Below are 18,293 nucleotides of genomic sequence, written 5' to 3' on the forward strand. Positions count from 1 at the left end.
ATATTGGAACCAAGCCTTAGTCAGTCCGCAAGTCTAATTACTTCCTAAATAGGTCTTACTAATTGTATCATGAGTACAAAGGCTTAGATTGGAATGATTTAAGAGTGGTTCAAACCATCAGCATTTCTGCATTAGAGGACCAGAGATAGGCAATATATTTGAAGATTAAGGGAATGCTAAGGATATAGCATACCTCAGTTTCAGTCCCCCATAATATTCTCACAAAGTAGCTAATAAAGTGTGGACTAAACGATGCCATTGTTAGGTAGATAGGGAATTGGTTGACTGGCCAAACCCAGAGGATGCTCACCTATGGTTCTTCCTCATCCTGGAAAAAAAATTACCAGTGGGGTGCCACAGTGCTCTGCCCTGGAGCCAGTGCTATTCAACATCTTTATCAATGGCCTGGAGAGTGAATTAGAAGACTTGAAAAACTGTAAGTCGCTTCTTGTGTGAGAGAATTGGTCGTCGGCAAGATTGTTGCCCAGAAGATGCCTGGATATTTGATGTTTAATCATCCTTGTGGGAGGCTTCTCTTATGTCCCCGCATGGGTAGCTTGAACTGACAGAGGACGCTCAACCCGACCATAAGCTGAACATGAGTCAACAGCGTGGTGCAGCATTATTTTTAAAAAGCCAGTGCACTTTTTGGCTGCATAAGTAAATGTTTAGTGTTGAGATTGAGGGAACTCATAGTCCCACTCTATTCTGCTTTGGTCTGACCACGCCTGGAATACTGTGTCCAGTTTTGGGCATCATAATTCAGGAAGGATATTGACAGGATGGAATGTGTCCAGAGAAGTGTGACCAAAATGATCAAAGGTTTGGAAACCTAGCCCGATTAAGAGCAGCTGAGAGGGCTGGATGTGTTTAACTTAGAGCCGCCGCAAACTAGGCTCCTGCGGGAGCAAACTGTGCCAGCACGTCCCTGACGTCATGAGGCCGCGCCTCTCGCCCCGCCCCTTTCTCAGCCTCTTTCTCCGTGCCAGAGTGGTATTTCCTTTGCTAGGGCAGCATTGCCAGCGTTCTCTCTCAGTTGGGTCTTAGAGAAGAGAAGACCAAGAGGGGACATGATAGCCGTGTTTAAATATCTGAAAGGGTGCCACATTGAAGAGGGGACAAGTTTGTTTTCTGCTGCTCTGAAGACTAGGATACGGAGCAATGGATTCAAATTGTAGGAAAAAAGATTCCGCCTAAACATTACGAAAAGCTTCATGATGCCTCAGACATGGTGGAGTCTCCTTTTCTGAGGGTTTTTAAGCAGAGGCTAGATGGTCATCTGCCGAGAGTGCTTTGATGGTGTGTTCCTGCATGGCAGGGGGTGGGACTGGAAGGCCCTTGTGATCTCTTCCAACTCTATGATTTTATGAAGCTATGGCACAGTTTTCAAAAAGATTATAGCAAGGTTTTTTAATCCATCATGGTTGGTTTCCTCCAGATCTTCAAGAAATTCCTTTTTGGACTGAAATTTCAAGAATCTGTTTGGGAGAATTCAACAAGTTAAACCAAAAGTGGTATTTTCAACACAGTCTTCATTTTGGAGGACAGATATAGATCCCATTAAATCAAATGCTTAATTAGACATGAGATTAGTTCCTCATGCCTATAACTGTGAAGGCCTGGGGAACAAAGACAAACACAGAAAAATGGAGTTGATGAAGAGGCCTTCTCTTTCCAAAACCAGAAAAGAAGAAGACCTTCGCAATCCTGCTTATGCTGTGTTTCAGTCAGGTTATCCACCTCTTAAGTATAATAATAATAATAATAATAATAATAATAATAATATTTCTAGACCATCCTCTCTCCCCGAAGGGACTCAGGGTAATTTACACACAAAGAAGGCAAGCATTCAATGGAATGGAGCATTCCATTTTTACAAAGTATCAAAATAATACACAAGAAAGCAGTAATAACAGTGAGCTTACAATGAAGAATTAGGTGTTGTGATGAAAAATAAAACAAAACAATCCAATAAGACATAGTTATCTAAACCATAAGTAAACATTCCTTCTTTGTGGTCTCTATGAATCACTCAGTTGGATATTCTTACACAGGTGCAGAGCAGTGTTCAGAACTTTCTAGAATCGCTAGGTAGAAACATTTTGGCAGTAACCCCGCCCACCATCCCAAGACTATATAAGACCCAGTTGCTGCCGAAACCCCTCAGTTCCTTTTGTCCACATTGCAGCCCATTCAGGAACCTTTTCTTGTCAAGTTCTCTTCAGACTTCATCCTTTGCTAGTGGACTTCAGTTAGCCTTTTGTTGGTAGCAACTCTAGTTTTCACTTGTGGCCAGTTCGTGGTCCCTTGTGGCAGGTAGTTTGTCACTGTTGCTCCTGCTTTGATTCTTCATTCCATGAGCACTGTGTTTGCCCTTTTTGTGATGGCTTCCACTACTCTCTTTAAGCATTGCGAGCAGGGTTCAGACAAATTGCCCAACATGGATGCTTGAAGTGCCTTTTTCGTTTGGGTGAAGGATGTTCTGTCCATAATTGCATTCACTGCCAGGCATTCATGATTTGGGCACAAAAGAATAGAGAGGCGAGGCTTCATTTCTCTCTGTATCAGCAAGTTCCTTTCGGGGACGAAGCAGGTGAATGTTGGCACTTCCACTTCAGGCTCTGAATGGGCTTCAGGGAAACCAGTACCCCCTTTCACATCGTCTATGAAGGCAGCCATGAAGTACTCAGCTGAAGAGGTGGCTGCCTCTCATTCAAAAATGACCAAATCCAAGGAGCCTGCCTTCTCCCCAGAAAAACCTCCAAGACCTACAAATCGCTACAAAGCTAGGAGACCTAAAAAAAGAAGCAAAAAAGAAAAAAGCCCAAAAAGCTTCTAAGAGGGCCAATTCACAAGCACACCATAGCCAACTGCCAGTTCTGACCTCTACTGTACCAGGGGCCCAGAAGGCAAGTCCAGAGTCAGATCCACGTGTCCTTTAGATGGAAGGGCAAGTTGATGAGATTCCCCCCCCCCCCCAATCTGAGGGTGAGGAACTTGAGGGTTCAGTTGAAGCGGTTGGGCCTTCACCTCCAACCCCTTCACCATTTACAGGACCAAACTGGTCGAACCAATGCTCACTAAGCCTGAGGGGGCTCCCATTGCACTCTCTGCTTTGGCAGATTGTACTGCTAAGGTGATTGTCCCTTTAGTGCCACTGCACTGTCAAGCCCTTTTGGTGCCACAACATCTTTGATGTGACAGGGCTTTGGTGAGCCTAGGCTCCCAAGGCTCCCAACTCCCCCTCCCAGATGGGGATCGTTATATGCCTCCAGTAGGTATGATTCCTCCATGAGGTTAATTTGTTCAGTGCATGATGACTTTCTGGACAATGACTATGCTCCTTGATCTCCTTCATGGTCGGAGGGCGAATTCTGTGTTTCTTTGAGATATTGCTTCCCAAATAGATCCCCAGAGCCGAAAGTTTCGATCATCAATGCTCCATTCCTTACAGATGATCTGAGGCAATTTACAGACCAAGTGCTTCATATGGCCACAGACCTGGGCCTTCAAGTTAAGCAGTCAACACAGCTAGTTGATGATCCGATGTTCAGTGATGCCTAACAGGCTACTTTCTATCTTTGCTTGCTACAAGTAATGAAATAATCTTGGTCCAACTTGCTGTCAGTGCCTGCTACATCCCAGAAGATAGAAACTTGGTATCATGTCAATGACTCTGACCTCCCCTGGCTGTTACATCATCCTAAGCCCAACTCCATTATAGTGTATGAAGCTCAATCGAGATTGGGCCAATGTCTCCATGTGGCTCCAGCAGATAAAGAGGGGGAAAAGATTGGTGTCATTGGCAGGAAAGTCTATTCCGGTGCAGCCTTGTTGGCACATATTGCCATGTACAGTGCATCCATGGGGAACTATCAAAGACACCTGTCAAACTCCATCATGCCATTCTTTGACCACTTAGATCGGGGGTCCTCAAACTTTTTAAACAGAGGGCCAGGTCACACCCCCTCAAACTGTTGAAGGGCTGTATTATAATTTGAAAAAAGCATGAATGAATTCCTTTGCACACTGCACATATCTTATTTGTAGTGCAAAAAACACTTAAAAACAAAGCAATAATTAAAATTTAAAATGAATAATTTTAACAAATATAAACTTAGTATTTCAATGGTAAGTGTGAGTCTGCTTTTGGCTGATGAGATAGGATTTTTGTTGTTGTGTGCTTTCAAGTTGTTTCAGACTTAGGTTGACCCTGACCGAGGGCCAGGTAAATGACCTTGGTGAGCCATATCCAGCCCTCTGGCCTTAGTTTGAGGACCCCTGACTTAGATGATGAAGTAAAGACTGCCCTTTTGAGCTTCTGCCAGGAAGCTCTATTCTTGACCCATTGTCAGGTCCAACTGTCCAAGAACACCGCCGACACTGCAGAGAAGATGTTGGCACATGTAGTCGCTATTTAGTGCCATGCTTTGCTCCTCTCCTCCAGCCTTTCGGTGGCAGCAAAAATGATAATCGAAGACCAACCATTTGACAAAGTGGGACACTTTAATGAATCCACCAATTTGAAATTGAAAAATAATCAGGAAATGAGATTGTCAGCCAGGGAGTATGGGTTCAATCACCAATCATAACTGTCCTTTAGGGGCCGATGATACAGTTCCCAACAGGCCTAGAGTTGTTCCATACCTCCATTTCAGAGGTCCAAGACTTGTCCTACTTTCCACCAGCAGCCTTCTACCCAATGAAGACAATCCGGCCCAAGCTAGAGGTACTGCCAATGCTCCAGGTCACCCAACCCACAGCATTGAAAGGACTGACTCACACTTGACAGAAAGGGACATATTTCCCACTGTAACACTGCCAATGCCATCAACTCAACATCCATCACTTCAAAGATCACTTAAGCAAATTCTTTCTTGTCTGGTCCAATGTCACTGGCAATCGCTAGGTTCTCAGCATAATCAAATTCGGTTTGATTCTTTAATAATATTAATAATAATAAACTTTATTTGTACCCCGCCACCATCTCCCCAATGGGGACTCGGAGCGGCTTACATGGGGCCAAGCCTGGACAATATATTACAGCAATAAAATCAAAACATAAAAAACAAATAACAACATCATCATCAAGGTACATTAATAATAATAAGAGAGGGAAAAGCAGTCTTAAATAACATTCTAATAAACACAATCATGATAGCAATAACGACAACAATGGGTGGGCCACATGCACATGATAAAACAATTTAAAAACTGTGATGAGATAAAAAAAAGGAGTAAGACATTTACGGGGATTTATGAGGTTGAACTTCTCATTTGGGAGGGCGCGAACTCCAGTAACAGAAAAGTGTTGAGGGGTGAAAGATGTCATGGTGTGCACCTATTCACCAGCGGAAGAGCCAGGTTTTAAAGTTCTTTTAAAATGTTTCTAGTGAAAAGGCTTTCCTGATCTCTCCAGGTAAAGAGTTCCAAAGTCGGGGAGCCACCGAGGAGAAGGCTCTCTCCCTTGTACCCACAAGACAGGCTTGTGAGATTGATAGAGGTGACAGGAGGATCTCCCCCGAAGATCAAAGGGCCTGGGTTGGTACATGGAGAGAGATGCGGTCACGAAGGTAGGCAGATCCCAAACCGTTTAGGGCTTTATAGGTGATGATCTGTACCTTGAATTGGGACCGTAAAATAAATGGCAGCCAGTGGAGCTCCTTAAACATGGGGGTCAAGTGCTCTGTGTAACTAACCCCAGTTATTAATCTGGCTGCCGAGCGTTGGACAAGTTGTAGTTTCTGGTCCATCTTCAAGGGTAGCCCCACGTAGAGAGCATTACAGTAGTCCAGTCTAGAGGTAACTAAGGCATGGACCACTATGGTCAAGTCAGACTTCACGAGGTATGGTTGTAGCTGGCGCACAAGTTTTAATTGTGCAAAGGCCCTCCTGGCCACCGCCAATGCCTGCGTATCAAGTGTCAGCACTGAGTCTAGGAGGACCCCCAACTGAGTCTAGGAGGACCCCCAACTGCGGACCTGTGACTTCAGGGGGAGTGCAACCCTGTCCAGCACAGGTTGCCACCCAATACCCCATTCTGACGGGCGACTGACCTGAAGGACCTCTGTCTTGTCAGGATTGATCCTCAGCTTGTTCGTCCTCATCCAGATCGTCACAGTGGCCAGGTACTGGTTCAATATCCTTGGGGCTTCCTTGGAGTCTGGTGGAAAAGACTAGTGGAGTTGGGTGTCATCTGCGTAGAGGTGGCACCTCACTCCAAAACTCCGGATGACCTCTCCCAGCGGTTTCATGTAGATGTTAAATAGCATGGGGGATAGAATAGAACCTTGCAGGATCCCACAGATCAGTGGCCAGGTCTTTACCCCCTAAGGGAGTGATCCTCCAAACCCCTCCATCATCTCCAATTCTGGAGGAAATTAAAATGCACCTTCAAAAAGGGGCAATATTACCACTTCACAGAAAGGATTTTGGATGGGCTTGCTTTTCTGTGCCAAAAAAAGGATGAAGACGTTTGTCCAAGCTTGGACTTCTGCTTTGTCATCTCTTCTTCAAAACAAAGCGGTTTCGAATGGTATTGATTCTGTCCAACTTGCCCTTGCTCTGACTGGTTTGCAATGTTGGATTTGAAAGATGCATACTTCTACACCAGGATACATCGAAGCTACCAAAGGTTTTTTGCATCAGGAACCATGCATATCTGTTCCGTGTCCTTCCCTTTGGACTTTCAAGCGCTCTGAGGATGTTTACCAAGGTAATGGCAGAAGTGGCTGCCTATTTCAGGACATATGTGTACCCATATCCAGATTATTGGCTACTCGTTGCTAAGTCTGTGACATGCCTTTCAGAGAACATAGACTTTATACTCTGGCTTCTTTGAGGCCTCAGCCTTGTGGTAAATCTAAAGAAGTCCAATCTGACACCAACTCAATGTATCTGATTCATCAGGACCATCCTCACTTCCTTCCATGAGACAGCTTTTCTTCTGGAGGAGAGATTCCTCCAAAATGGTCACTCGTTGCTGTCTCTTGAAAAAAATCTGCTCCAAAGAGGTTCATGTTGCCATAGGGCACATGGCCTCCACCACTGCTGTCACACCTTTCACATGTCTCCACATGCTCCTGCTTCAGTAGTTGTTCCTTTGTGCCTTCGATCCTCTTTGGGATTTTCATCATAAACATCTCTTGATCCTGGATCAGATTCAAGACTCTCTTCTCTGGTGGACAATCAGAGAAAACATATGCGCTGGAATGCTCTTTCAATTTCCAAAATCAGAGATCACTATCACAATGGATGCCATCAGCTCCAGCAGCCAGCGCCTTGCTTTTGGACCAAAGTTCTTGATTTGTTCCATCTGTAGATCAAGCCAGAAGATAAAGAAAGGGCCTTTTCCACCAAAACCCTAAAAAAAAAAAACCAAGAACTTCAGCTTTGGTGTCCTGGTGAGGAGAAATTCCTTTGCCTTCCAAGAAGGCAACAAAACATCCTCCCCTCCCCTCATATGACCTTTTGGTATTTGGCTTATGGCAAGCCTCCAAAATAAGACACTGTTGGATTAGAAGACAGCTGGAGGTTGCATTGAGCATTGGTGGTAGTGGGAAAGAGGTCCACTTTTGGGTAGCCCCAGATGCTGAAGATATGGAGCTGGGAAGAATGATGCAGATGCCATTTGTGGCAGGAGAACGGATGTAAAGCAGCTCTGTGGAGCACTCCATCCACTTTTGTGTCACATTATAGGTTGGATGCTCAATCTCTGAAAGATACCTCCCTTGGTTGCTCTGTTTTGTTACATGTATCATGACTCCTCTTGCCTTTGAGGCAGTTTCGGGGTTATTTTACATGTTTGTTTTCTATGCAATATTTCACTGGGTGGTTTTACTTAACATATTGAATGGTTATTCAGACTGTACAAGTTTATCTTGTCTGAATGTATGGACATGCTTTGTGTGATACTACTGAACACTTTATGTGTAGTTATGTGCACTAATGACTGAAAGGAGTCAGATGGTTTTCTTCTTTCAAAGCTTTATTTTGTACAAATTTACAAAAGTATGCTCTTGTGAACTTTTGATACATTGAACTCAAATCTTGATGGTTGTACATGTTTGTGTGGTACATTCTACATTCTTCTTTAAATTGTATGCATAAGTCTTCTTCTGATGGGTACATAATTCATGGTGAATGAACCTTGTTGATTTTGTACCAAAGGCAATGGTCTATTGTGTGTCATGACTCCTGCCTCCAATATTTATTCTTGCTAGTCACCCAATTCACAGAGACCACAGAGAAGGGCAGGTTGCTTACCTGTAACTGTATTTCTTTGAGTGGTCTTCTGTGAATTCACACAATCCCACCCATCCTCCCCACACAGAGGTCTGCCACCTCAGGTCTCAACATTGGCTGTAGCTGTGGCCTGGGAACTGAGGGGTTTTGGTGGCAACTGGGCCTTATATGGCCTTGGGATAGTGGGCGGGGTTACTGGCAAAACCTTTCTGCCTAGTGATGCTAGAACATTCTGAACAGTGCTCTGAGCATGTGCGAGAATACCCAATTATGTGAATTCACTAAAGACCACTCGAAGAAATACAGTTACAGATAAGCAACCTGTCCTTATGTGTTCACCTTTAGTATACATAAGAAATATCACCAGGACATTTCTTTATCTATTAATTTATTTTAGTGCTTGATTGCCCTAGTGAAACAACCATTAAAAAAACAGAAGAAAGTTAAAATCACAAACAAAACAAATGACAGCCGAATTAGTATCAAAAAGATAAAACATTGAGGACTAGTAATAAAACTAAATAACGAAAGTAAAAATAATAAATATGATGACATGCTTGCCAGAAGATAAATGTCCGAGTTGATTTATAAATTTATCTGATCAGGACTCTGGGTAAAGTTTCTTTAAGTGGGCATTTCACAGTTTGGAAGAGGTGAGCACCAATGAGAAGGCTCTTTTTGAATAGTCACCACTCTCTTCACTGTGGAAGTAGGAAAATATTGCTGAGGATTGTAGGTAGAGGATGTGAAGATTTCAGTGGGTATAGTGAGAGTTTCTATGTATGCATACTCAGAAATACATAATCTCATTATGCCCATTATGTTCTGTGTGGCATAGTGGTTTAGCATTGGGTTCAAATCCCTGCTTGGCCATAAAAACTCACTGTGCGACCTTGGGCAAATAATGCAACCTACGAACATTAGCCTCTAAACATCTTCACTCTTACAGTGACAAATGTGGTTGAAGATCATTCTTGCTCTGTTTACAAGACACACATGCCTCCTTTGTCCTGTTTTGCCTTTAGTTTTGCAGGTTTCTGAAAGAATACAAAAGTCTGCAAAACACATTTACAAAATGAAAAAAATAGAATGACCAGATAGGGAAAAGACCATGTTCCCTCTTTTAGACTTTCTTCAGCTGCTGACGGGTGGAGGCACAGCCTATTCTCTAGCTGAACTAGCCTGAAATCAGTTTCCTAATGACTAGATGTCCTAGTCATCCGCAAACCAGATCAACAATTGGGTCACACCATTTACAGAAAACCCACACACACAGATAGATATCTACATAAAAACTCCAACCATCACCCAAGTCAAAAAAGAAGCACCATTAAAGCCTTGGCAGACCGTGCAAAAAGAATCTGCGAACCCCACCTCCTCCAAGATGAACTGAACCACCTCAACTGGGCTCTCCAGGCCAATGGATACTCCACCTCAGACATCAGAAGAGCTGCAAGACCAAGAACAAGCCACGAGAGTAAAGACGAAGATCCACCCAGAGGAAAAGTGTTCCTGCCATACATCAAGGGAACCACTGACCGCATAGGGAAGCTGATGAGGAAACACAACATACAAACAATCTACAAACCCACCAAGAAAATCCAACAAATGCTACGTTCAGCAAAGGACAAGAGGGATCCTCTCACCTCTGCAGGAGTCTACCGTATACCATGCAGCTGTGGACAAGTCTACATAGGGACCACCAAACGCAGCGCCCAGACACGCATCAAGGAACATGAAAGGCACTGCAGACTCCTTCAACCAGAGAAGTCAGCCATAGCAGAGCACCTGATGAACCAGCCTGGACACAGCATATTATTTGAGAACACAGAAATGCTGGACCACACCAACAACCACCATGTCAGACTACACAGAGAAGCCATTGAAATCCACAAGCATGTGGACAATTTCAACAGAAAGGAAGAGACCATGAAAATGAACAAAATCTGGCTACCAGTATTAAAAAACTCTAAAATTATAACAGCTAAACAACAGAGAGGAAAAAACCAGGCACAGATTAACACCTCCCAGCAACAGATTTTCCCAGGCGCAGGCAGGCCTTCAAATGCTAATGAAGGTGATCAGCTGAACATTCACACCTAACTGCAGCAGGGAAGAGCTCCTTGCCCCACCCCAGCCATTCCACAGATATATATAAACCCATTGTCCTAATTCCAACAGACCTCTACCTCTGAGGATGCTTGCCATAGATGCAGGCGAAACGTCAGGAGAAATGCCTCTAGAACATGGCTCTATAGCCCGAAAAAACCCACAAGAACCTAGTTTCCTAATTGGTTTCACTGTCATAGCTTATTCCAAAGAAATCTTAAGAGTTTTGCAAGGGTGGTGAGAATGCTTTTTAAGAAGATTTCTGTAATTTTTGGAGAACTACAGTTCTGAGGCAAATGGTAGATTTGCGTGAAGCCTGAAGGAGTGGATAGATGACAAATAGGATAGGATAGGATAGGGCAGTTCTGAAAATGTCTTAGTTGGGAACCATGAAAGTGGCACAGCTTTAAAAATAATTAAAACTTGCTTAAACTTCTGAAATGGAGAAATACCCAGATGCTATAAATAGGAACAAATGGCTACCCAGTGATGCTACTATAAAGTTATTTGAGGGCAATTTAGAAGTAACAGTGAAACAAGATGGAATTATGACTATTATATAAAATATTTTTTTCCTGGTACACTCAGGAATAATTTTGCTATATTCTTGGTTTTGGTTGAGCTTGAAACCTGTATTCCAACCAGACTTCCTTCTTAAAGAAGATAAGGAAAACCACCAAAGTATTCAGAATACAATCATGAAAGAGCTCTGTGCAGCAATCTGAAGAAAAGAAAATTAAATGAAGAATTATTAACAGTCTCCAAATATTTAAATTTCAGATGTCATAGATGTAATAAAATAGTTGCCATCGCCAAGAAAGGTCAGATTTAAAAGAACAGACGTAGACTGCAGGCCAACAGATTAAGGTTGAAGTAAACTCTTCACTTCTGCAGGGGTTAGGGACACAAAACCCCTTCAAATGTAGGAAAACATTCCTTTTTTTTTTTTTTAGCTGAGCGAACTTCTCTAGGATCTGTATGTCCTCCAGTAACTATGGTTAATTTTCTTTAGACATTAATGATAGAATTGCACTGTAGCGCCTAAAGATTGCTAGTACTTAATGTCCCTCTATGCTGGAAGTTGAACATAGAACTAAGCTGGAGGACTTAGAGATTTCCAGAGAGAACATATTAATCCAATGAGTGATTAATCAAATCTGCAAAAGTGAAATTCACAGATATGGAGAGCCAAGTGCAAATGCTGGGAAATATTAGTAGCCTCATGATCAACTAAGAATTGGAACAAATGCTGAGGAGAGGTATGGAATTGCTTTCCTTTGGCTTTGTTACAAAATGGCTAGATATACGTATCCTATTTACTTGAATCTAATGCTCACCTTTAGATTTGTGTAATACAGTAATCTTAGTGTTGAGCCAAAGCAAAAGGGGAAGCCACTTCAGGAGGTGCACCTGGAGCTCCTCTTAAATGGCCATAGTAAATGCTATGTAATTCTGGGATCTGTAGTTTGGTGTGTAATCAGCATTCTTTGGCAGAAAAGGATCAAAGCCTTGTAAAACTATAGCCCCCATGACCACATAGCATTGAACAAAGGCAATTAAAATGGATTCATCCTACAGCATAGATGCACCGTAAGGTTTTCTTTTCCATTGCTGGAAGCTTTGGTGTTCTGACACTTTTGTTTTTAAAGAAGACATTCTAAGCAGGCAGCAACTGTAATGCACACCTTTTTTGGCCAAATGACAAAAGAGTGCACTTTTTGCCGCTGCACATTACATTTGGCAGCAAATACTTTTTGGTTTCAGGGTTTTGAAAATTGAAGTGCACATTAGATTCAGTGATGCATTAGATTTGAGTAACTACAATTATAAGCGGAATGGTAGGCCTGCTTCACATCCTGCTTCAGCATACGCTAAATGGTCTTTAAAGAAGCTTTGGTTTTATGTATACTGTGGACATCAAGGCTTTATCTCCATTTCTGTTTCTCTTCCCACATCCAGAACTATATATATATACACACACATACCCCAGTCCCCCAATCATGCCCTAGTAGCCATGGCCCTTTGCCCTGACCATTGCTTATATCTGTGGCCTTCTCTTGATCTGCTCTTCCTTTAACTCTAACTTTTCCCTTTCTTATTTCTCCACCCCATCTCCCAGTATTCTGATTGCACTTTCAATTTTGGAGACAGAGCTGCTTATGCTGTTGTGACAGTACAGAGAAATGGATCGCAAAGGGCTATCCTCGAGACCTAGGTCAAGAAAATTATTTTGCTAACAAGAAGAGCAAATATTTGAAGGGCACTGTGACTTATTTGAACCTCAATTTCTCTCTTTTTTTTTCAAAGAAGCGATTATCTCAACGTCAGAGTTTAATATGTTTGAAACAGACAATTTCATTTGTAGGAAATTGTCTGTTTCAAACATATTAAGCCATTCCATTTCTAGAGAGCTACTCACACATTTTAACTTCTTTTGGGCAATATTGACCCTGCTTGGTGCAGTATCTCAACTGAAGTTTTAGATTCATTTTCACACGTGCCTGCTAAAGCATGGCTTCTCAAACTTTTTCAGTCACTGAGCCCTTTTTGAAGCAAAAGTTTCTAATGAAGCCCCAAGAAATATTGATGTATTATATTATATATCATATATAATGTATCTATATCAGGCATAGGCAAACTTTTTAACACATTGCATTTTAAAATTTGACAGATTGACTGGGTCAGTGGCAGGTGGATGGAGAATGTTTGTGTGAAATAATTGAAAAAAATGAACAAATTAATATACATACTGCACATAATTCATTTCTAGTGCAAAAAAGGAATAAAAAACAATATTTAAAATGAAGAATAGTTTTAACCAACACAAACTTAACAATATTTCAGTGGAAGACACCAGAGGCCATCCAGTACAACCGCCTTCTGTCATGCAGGAAAAACACAAAGTGCCCTTGGCAGATGGCAATCCAGCCTCTGTAGTAATAGTAGCAGTAGTAATAATAATAATAATAGTAATAGGAGCAACTCGAGAGGCCATCTAGATCAACTCCCTTCTGCAATGCAGTAAAAGCCCATACAAAGCACCCCCAACAGATGACCACACAGCCTTTGTGATAATAATGATAATAATAGCAGAAACCCAGGGCCAACTAGTCCAACCACCATCTGCCATGTAGTAAAAACACAATCAAAGTGCCCCCTGAGCGGTGGGAGAGGAATTGGGTTCTGGAAGCAAGGAAGACATGGGGGAAAGGATTTGCATGGTGAGGGGTCTAGGGAAAGTGGTCTGAGTGAGGGGAATGGGTGAAAGCGTCAGTGTCTCCCCTCCACCTATGTGATGCCTCCCTCCGCATGCATTCAATCCCTGGTGTGCGCTTGAGGAGGGAGGAGCAGTAATGAGGAAGGAAAGTTGCATCTGTGTATGCATTTGAGGGGACGGAGGAGCACAATGGATGGAGGAGGGAAAGCCCCCGCTGCACATGTTTGGAGCCAAGGGGAGGAGGAGAAGGGAAGCACAGAGCCTTTCAGTATGCGTCCCAGAGCCCCAAGGGCTCCATGGAGCACACTTTAAGAACTGCTATGTTAAAGCAATATAGAGTCATTACATACACGGAGAGCTAAGATCTTTATGTTGTCATAAATGTTGGTTTCTTGGTAACAAAGTAGTCATTCATTTAAAGTAGTTCTTGATTCCTGAGCCAGGGAACTGCTTGTCTATTTACTTTTACTTTCCTCTGTTCAGTATAACTTAGTGGAAATTATTGAGTAACCTGCTATCACTTGTATTCTTATTCTAAGTTGGGAGATTAACATCAACCTGTTTTCCAGGTATCCTGGAATAAACTGATCCAAGCAGAAAGAACAGCCCAATTTTCCATCTGCTTAATGTTAAGATGTAAGCAAAATTACAAAGGGCAGATGAATCCTTCATAAAGTAAATTAAACTGTCAAATCATGAATGTGTTTAGAAAGTACAAAGTTTTTTTATTTATGTGATTAATAACTTTATATCCTGCTTATCTCATCTAAAAGTATGCCTGTTTCAATAACGGCTTTTTACTTTTATACGGCTAAGTGTCATTTCATAGCATTGCAACAATTCTGGTGAGAAATCCAAATGTATTGAAAATAACATAAGCTCTTTATAATTAAGAATGTGAGAAATTCCAAAAGCAAACACAGTCTTGTGTGAAATGCAACAGATGTCCTTAAACCCATTCTCTTTATATTGTTGCCACTTATGTGAAACTGGCCAGTTCTTCCCTATAGTATAACAGAAAATGCTGCATTAAAAATTCTGAGGGTTTTTTTTTCAATTCTATTAAGAGGAACTAGTTAGAAAATACTGAGCTAAATGTGGTGGTATGTACAAAAAAACCCCAATTCCTTGGAATGTTCCTTTACACATCAGTCATTCCATACCTTGCTTCTCCCAGCTTGGTTGATCTAATCACAGTTTTGTGAAGCACAGTTCACTTTTAACAATGCTGCCACTGTTGCCACTTATGTTAGCAGTTTACCTTTCCAGATGAACAGCAAGTTCACTGCACTCTTATTCTTCCTAATACATAAACATATATGTAAAACCCAACTACATCTGAATAGAACTTGGAAAAGCAACTTTTCAGACTGTAACTCACAAAATCCTCTAGCCAACATGGCCACTGTATTATTGAGAAGTTTAGGAATTTGTAGTCCCAAAAATACCTTTTCCATATTCTAGCACCAACTGCCGCTCTGGGCCAGAGCGAAGAGAGGGGAGGCCAGGGGACAGCACCATCTTGTCTCCTGTGCTATTCTAATAATATGCTATAATATAATATATAATATATTGTATATTCATATAATATTTATAATATTGTAATGTAATGCAATATAATACTACTAATAATAATATGATATTATAATTATATATTTATATTACATGTAATATTACTAATAATATTACAGTATAATTGATATAGTGCAATGTAGCAATATTTAAAACTGATATTGTACTATGTTAATAATATATTGTATGTATATATACCTTGTAAGCCGCTCTGAGTCCCCTTCGGGGTGAGAAGGGCGGCATATAAATGTCGTAAATAAATAAATAGGTCCATCCATCCTGTCTCTCTGTTGGCAATAGCATCAAATCACACACTTCCAGGAACCTAAAAATAGGTCAAGGAAGTCCTCATTGGTTTCTCTCCACAATATAAATGGAATTCTTTGGTATACTATTGGTGGACATAGAGGTTAATTTAGGTAAAGCAGTTAAAAGCTCTTGATAGATCTTCCATGAATTTGTTTAATGCCCTTGTGAAATAAGAATGGAGAACAACATCATCCATAGACCTTCAGATTTTCTCGTTCCACATTCTTGGCAATTGGCTGGGTTTGATGACATTTGGAGTCCAATAATGTCTTGAGAGGTGTTACTCTCCCAAAATTGTTCAAAATGCCACCTTTACAAAGAGAGTTTGGAAGCACTGCTTTTTGAAATTCTATTCCCTTGTCCCCAGTTCAACATCAACTGCACAATTGCTCCATATGGTTTGAATTTCAACTTGAGCCAGCTGTCTGTTGGCTACTAACCTGCAGGGTCTTGATCACTGACTAGTGTGATCACTGGGTTGCCATCCCTGCAGGAATGGAAAATATTTCAGCACCACTTCCATCCTTCCATCCTTCGCACTATTTCTCTGCACCCTTTCCTTCCTGCTGTGTTTTAGCAGTTGCCTAAGAAAGTGAGGGTCTGTTGCTTTTGGCATTTTGGCATATTTTAAAAAGATGTTTGGGTATTGGTGTACTTATTTAATTGTACCCATTACCAATTACTGTTTCAATGCCCAGAGATTTCCTTTTAAATTAAATTTGTAACACTTTGAAAAAATAGTCAGGCATCAACATACATGCTTATCTGGCTCTTTTAGAGAGAGAAAAGGAAATATACCTTGTTATAAACTTGAGCAGACCAATATGTTCTGATTAATTTCACTACATGAGACTTAACTAAGATCGGAAGAAATTGGTGTAGTTAAGATTTGGACAACCCCCACAATGCCTTTGTCGTTGCTAGCAATGTTTCTACATCATTAACTACTCCTTTCCTGGGCCCAGTGGTGTTTTTTTCCAGCCTAGAGCTAGATAACAATGCAGTTATAAAAAGAAAGACAATTCAGTTTGAAATAATAATTGTGTCCAGTAACTGGGGACATAGAAAGAACCCCTCCCCCACCCCCTTTTTTTTAGTATGTTTTAATTTTGGACATGGTGGTGGGCTTCGGGAATCAGGATCTGGATTGAAATGCAGTCAAAGGGTTGTTCCTGACTGGCAGGGTTCATGATTTGTCTTTAAGAAATATAAGACAAATCAAAGTCTCAAATCCTAATCCTTGGGACTTTTTCCCCTTAAAAGCCTTGTAGGCAGTCAGTGTCAGCATTCATTCGGCCACAGCTTATATGCTGGCATTGACATCAACAACATAAAAAGTGGTCTAGAACGGCATCAAAGGGAAAAAAAATGGGAAGCTATTGTGATGTGGATATGACCACTTAAGGCACTGGCAAAACCATGTTTGAGTATTCCTTGCCTAAAGAAATCCTATAACGTTCAGGCAGTTGCCATAAGTCAACATGTTGCTCTTGTGTGCCTTCAAGTCATTTCCAACTTACAGCAAAGTCTATCAGGATTTCCTTTCTCAAATGTGTTCAAAAGGTGTTTGCCTTTGCCTTTTTTAGGCTGAGAGAGTGTGATTTGCTAAATCTTACCCAGTGGGTTTCCATGGCTGAGTATGCTGTAGTTTATCACAAAGGAATCTGAACATGGGGAAATGGTATAGATGTCTTTACAGGCAGGCTGTATAGGCAAGTCCGTTGTGGTGAGGATAGGTCAGTCTTATTTAGAAAGCAACAAAATATTCTGGAATACCCCCCCCCCCCCACTTTCCCTTTCAAATTTTGGCTCTTCCTTTTTCATTTCTTTTTTGAGTTTTGTACTTTGCTCTCCCTCTACCCTTCTCTGCTCTTATCCATGCCCCTCTCCTCTTGCACCAAATGCTTTCCTCCCAGCAGCCTCCCTCTCCTTTTGTGTTTAGTTCCTTTGTCGTTCTTCCTGGTTGGTTTTGATTTCTGACTTTTCTTCTGAAGGGCAATGTCAACGGCACAAAATTAAAAGCAAAAATACCACACTGATCAGATGATGTCGGGGGGGGGGGGGGAATGATACAAAGCCACTATTAACTAACAACAGACCCATCAGACTCTCTGCCTTGAAATGATTCCCAAGTGGGAGGGTTTGCTGTTTGTTGGGGGGCGGTGGGGTGCTGGGAGGGAAAGATTTGCAGTATAAGAAAGAAAGAAAAGGGGTTTTTAGGGTGGGGGAGGGGAGAAACAAAAGCAATTTAATCTCTTTTCTCTTTTTTTTCCTTCTTGCACCTTTTTTTTCAATATATTTTTCTTCTCTCCCTTCCGATGCATAAAGTAGAAGTGGAACAGAAAGGTAAACAACAACAACATTACCACTGACCCCACCCTTAACCCAGCACCTTGTTTTTTTTTCTCTGTGGCCATATTTAATGTGACCTTCCTCTACCTTTTCTCCTTGCTCCTTCTCCTCCTAACCTCCCACCTTCCCTTCCCTTGGTTTCCCCACCTCTTCTCTCTCTGGTCTCACTAATTTTAATTGGCATCCCCCTCCCTCTGCAGAAATAAAACCTTCCAATAACTCAAACAACACCCAGCAAATTAAGGTGATCAAACATTCATCTAACAACTGCCCCTTCCAAACCTTTCCATTTCTCCTTGCTCACATGTGGAGGGAAAGCACCATTAATGTCTGGGATAAGAATGTCCTCTCTCCGGTTTTACTTCCTTCAGGGGAAATATACTTTTTCCAAACCGTTCTCTGCGTCTTTTATCATTCAACTGATTCTCTCTGCTCCTTTCTTCATGTTTCCATGGCAACCAACTGGGTACCTTGGCCTACCTCAACCACT

General features: G+C 41.7%; 1 protein-coding gene across 8 annotated transcripts in view; it reads left to right on the forward strand.

Annotated features, from left to right (window-relative positions):
* ADGRL1 (adhesion G protein-coupled receptor L1) overlaps positions 1-18,293 on the forward strand; it is a 204,669-nt gene that overhangs the window by 147,216 nt on the left and 39,160 nt on the right. For 4 of the 8 annotated variants that reach the window (XM_060764886.2, XM_060764885.2, XM_060764889.2 and 1 more), the window contains one exon: positions 17,780-17,797. The exons of 2 other annotated variants lie outside the window; for them this stretch is intronic. In XM_060764886.2, coding sequence (XP_060620869.2) covers positions 17,780-17,797 — 18 coding nt within the window. The remainder of the gene's footprint in view (positions 1-17,779; positions 17,798-18,293) is intronic. 2 more of the 8 variants (XM_060764887.2, XM_060764892.2) reach the window with 1 other exon arrangement.

This window comes from Anolis sagrei, chromosome 2, assembly GCF_037176765.1.
Source record: "Anolis sagrei isolate rAnoSag1 chromosome 2, rAnoSag1.mat, whole genome shotgun sequence".
NCBI lineage: Eukaryota > Metazoa > Chordata > Lepidosauria > Squamata > Dactyloidae > Anolis > Anolis sagrei.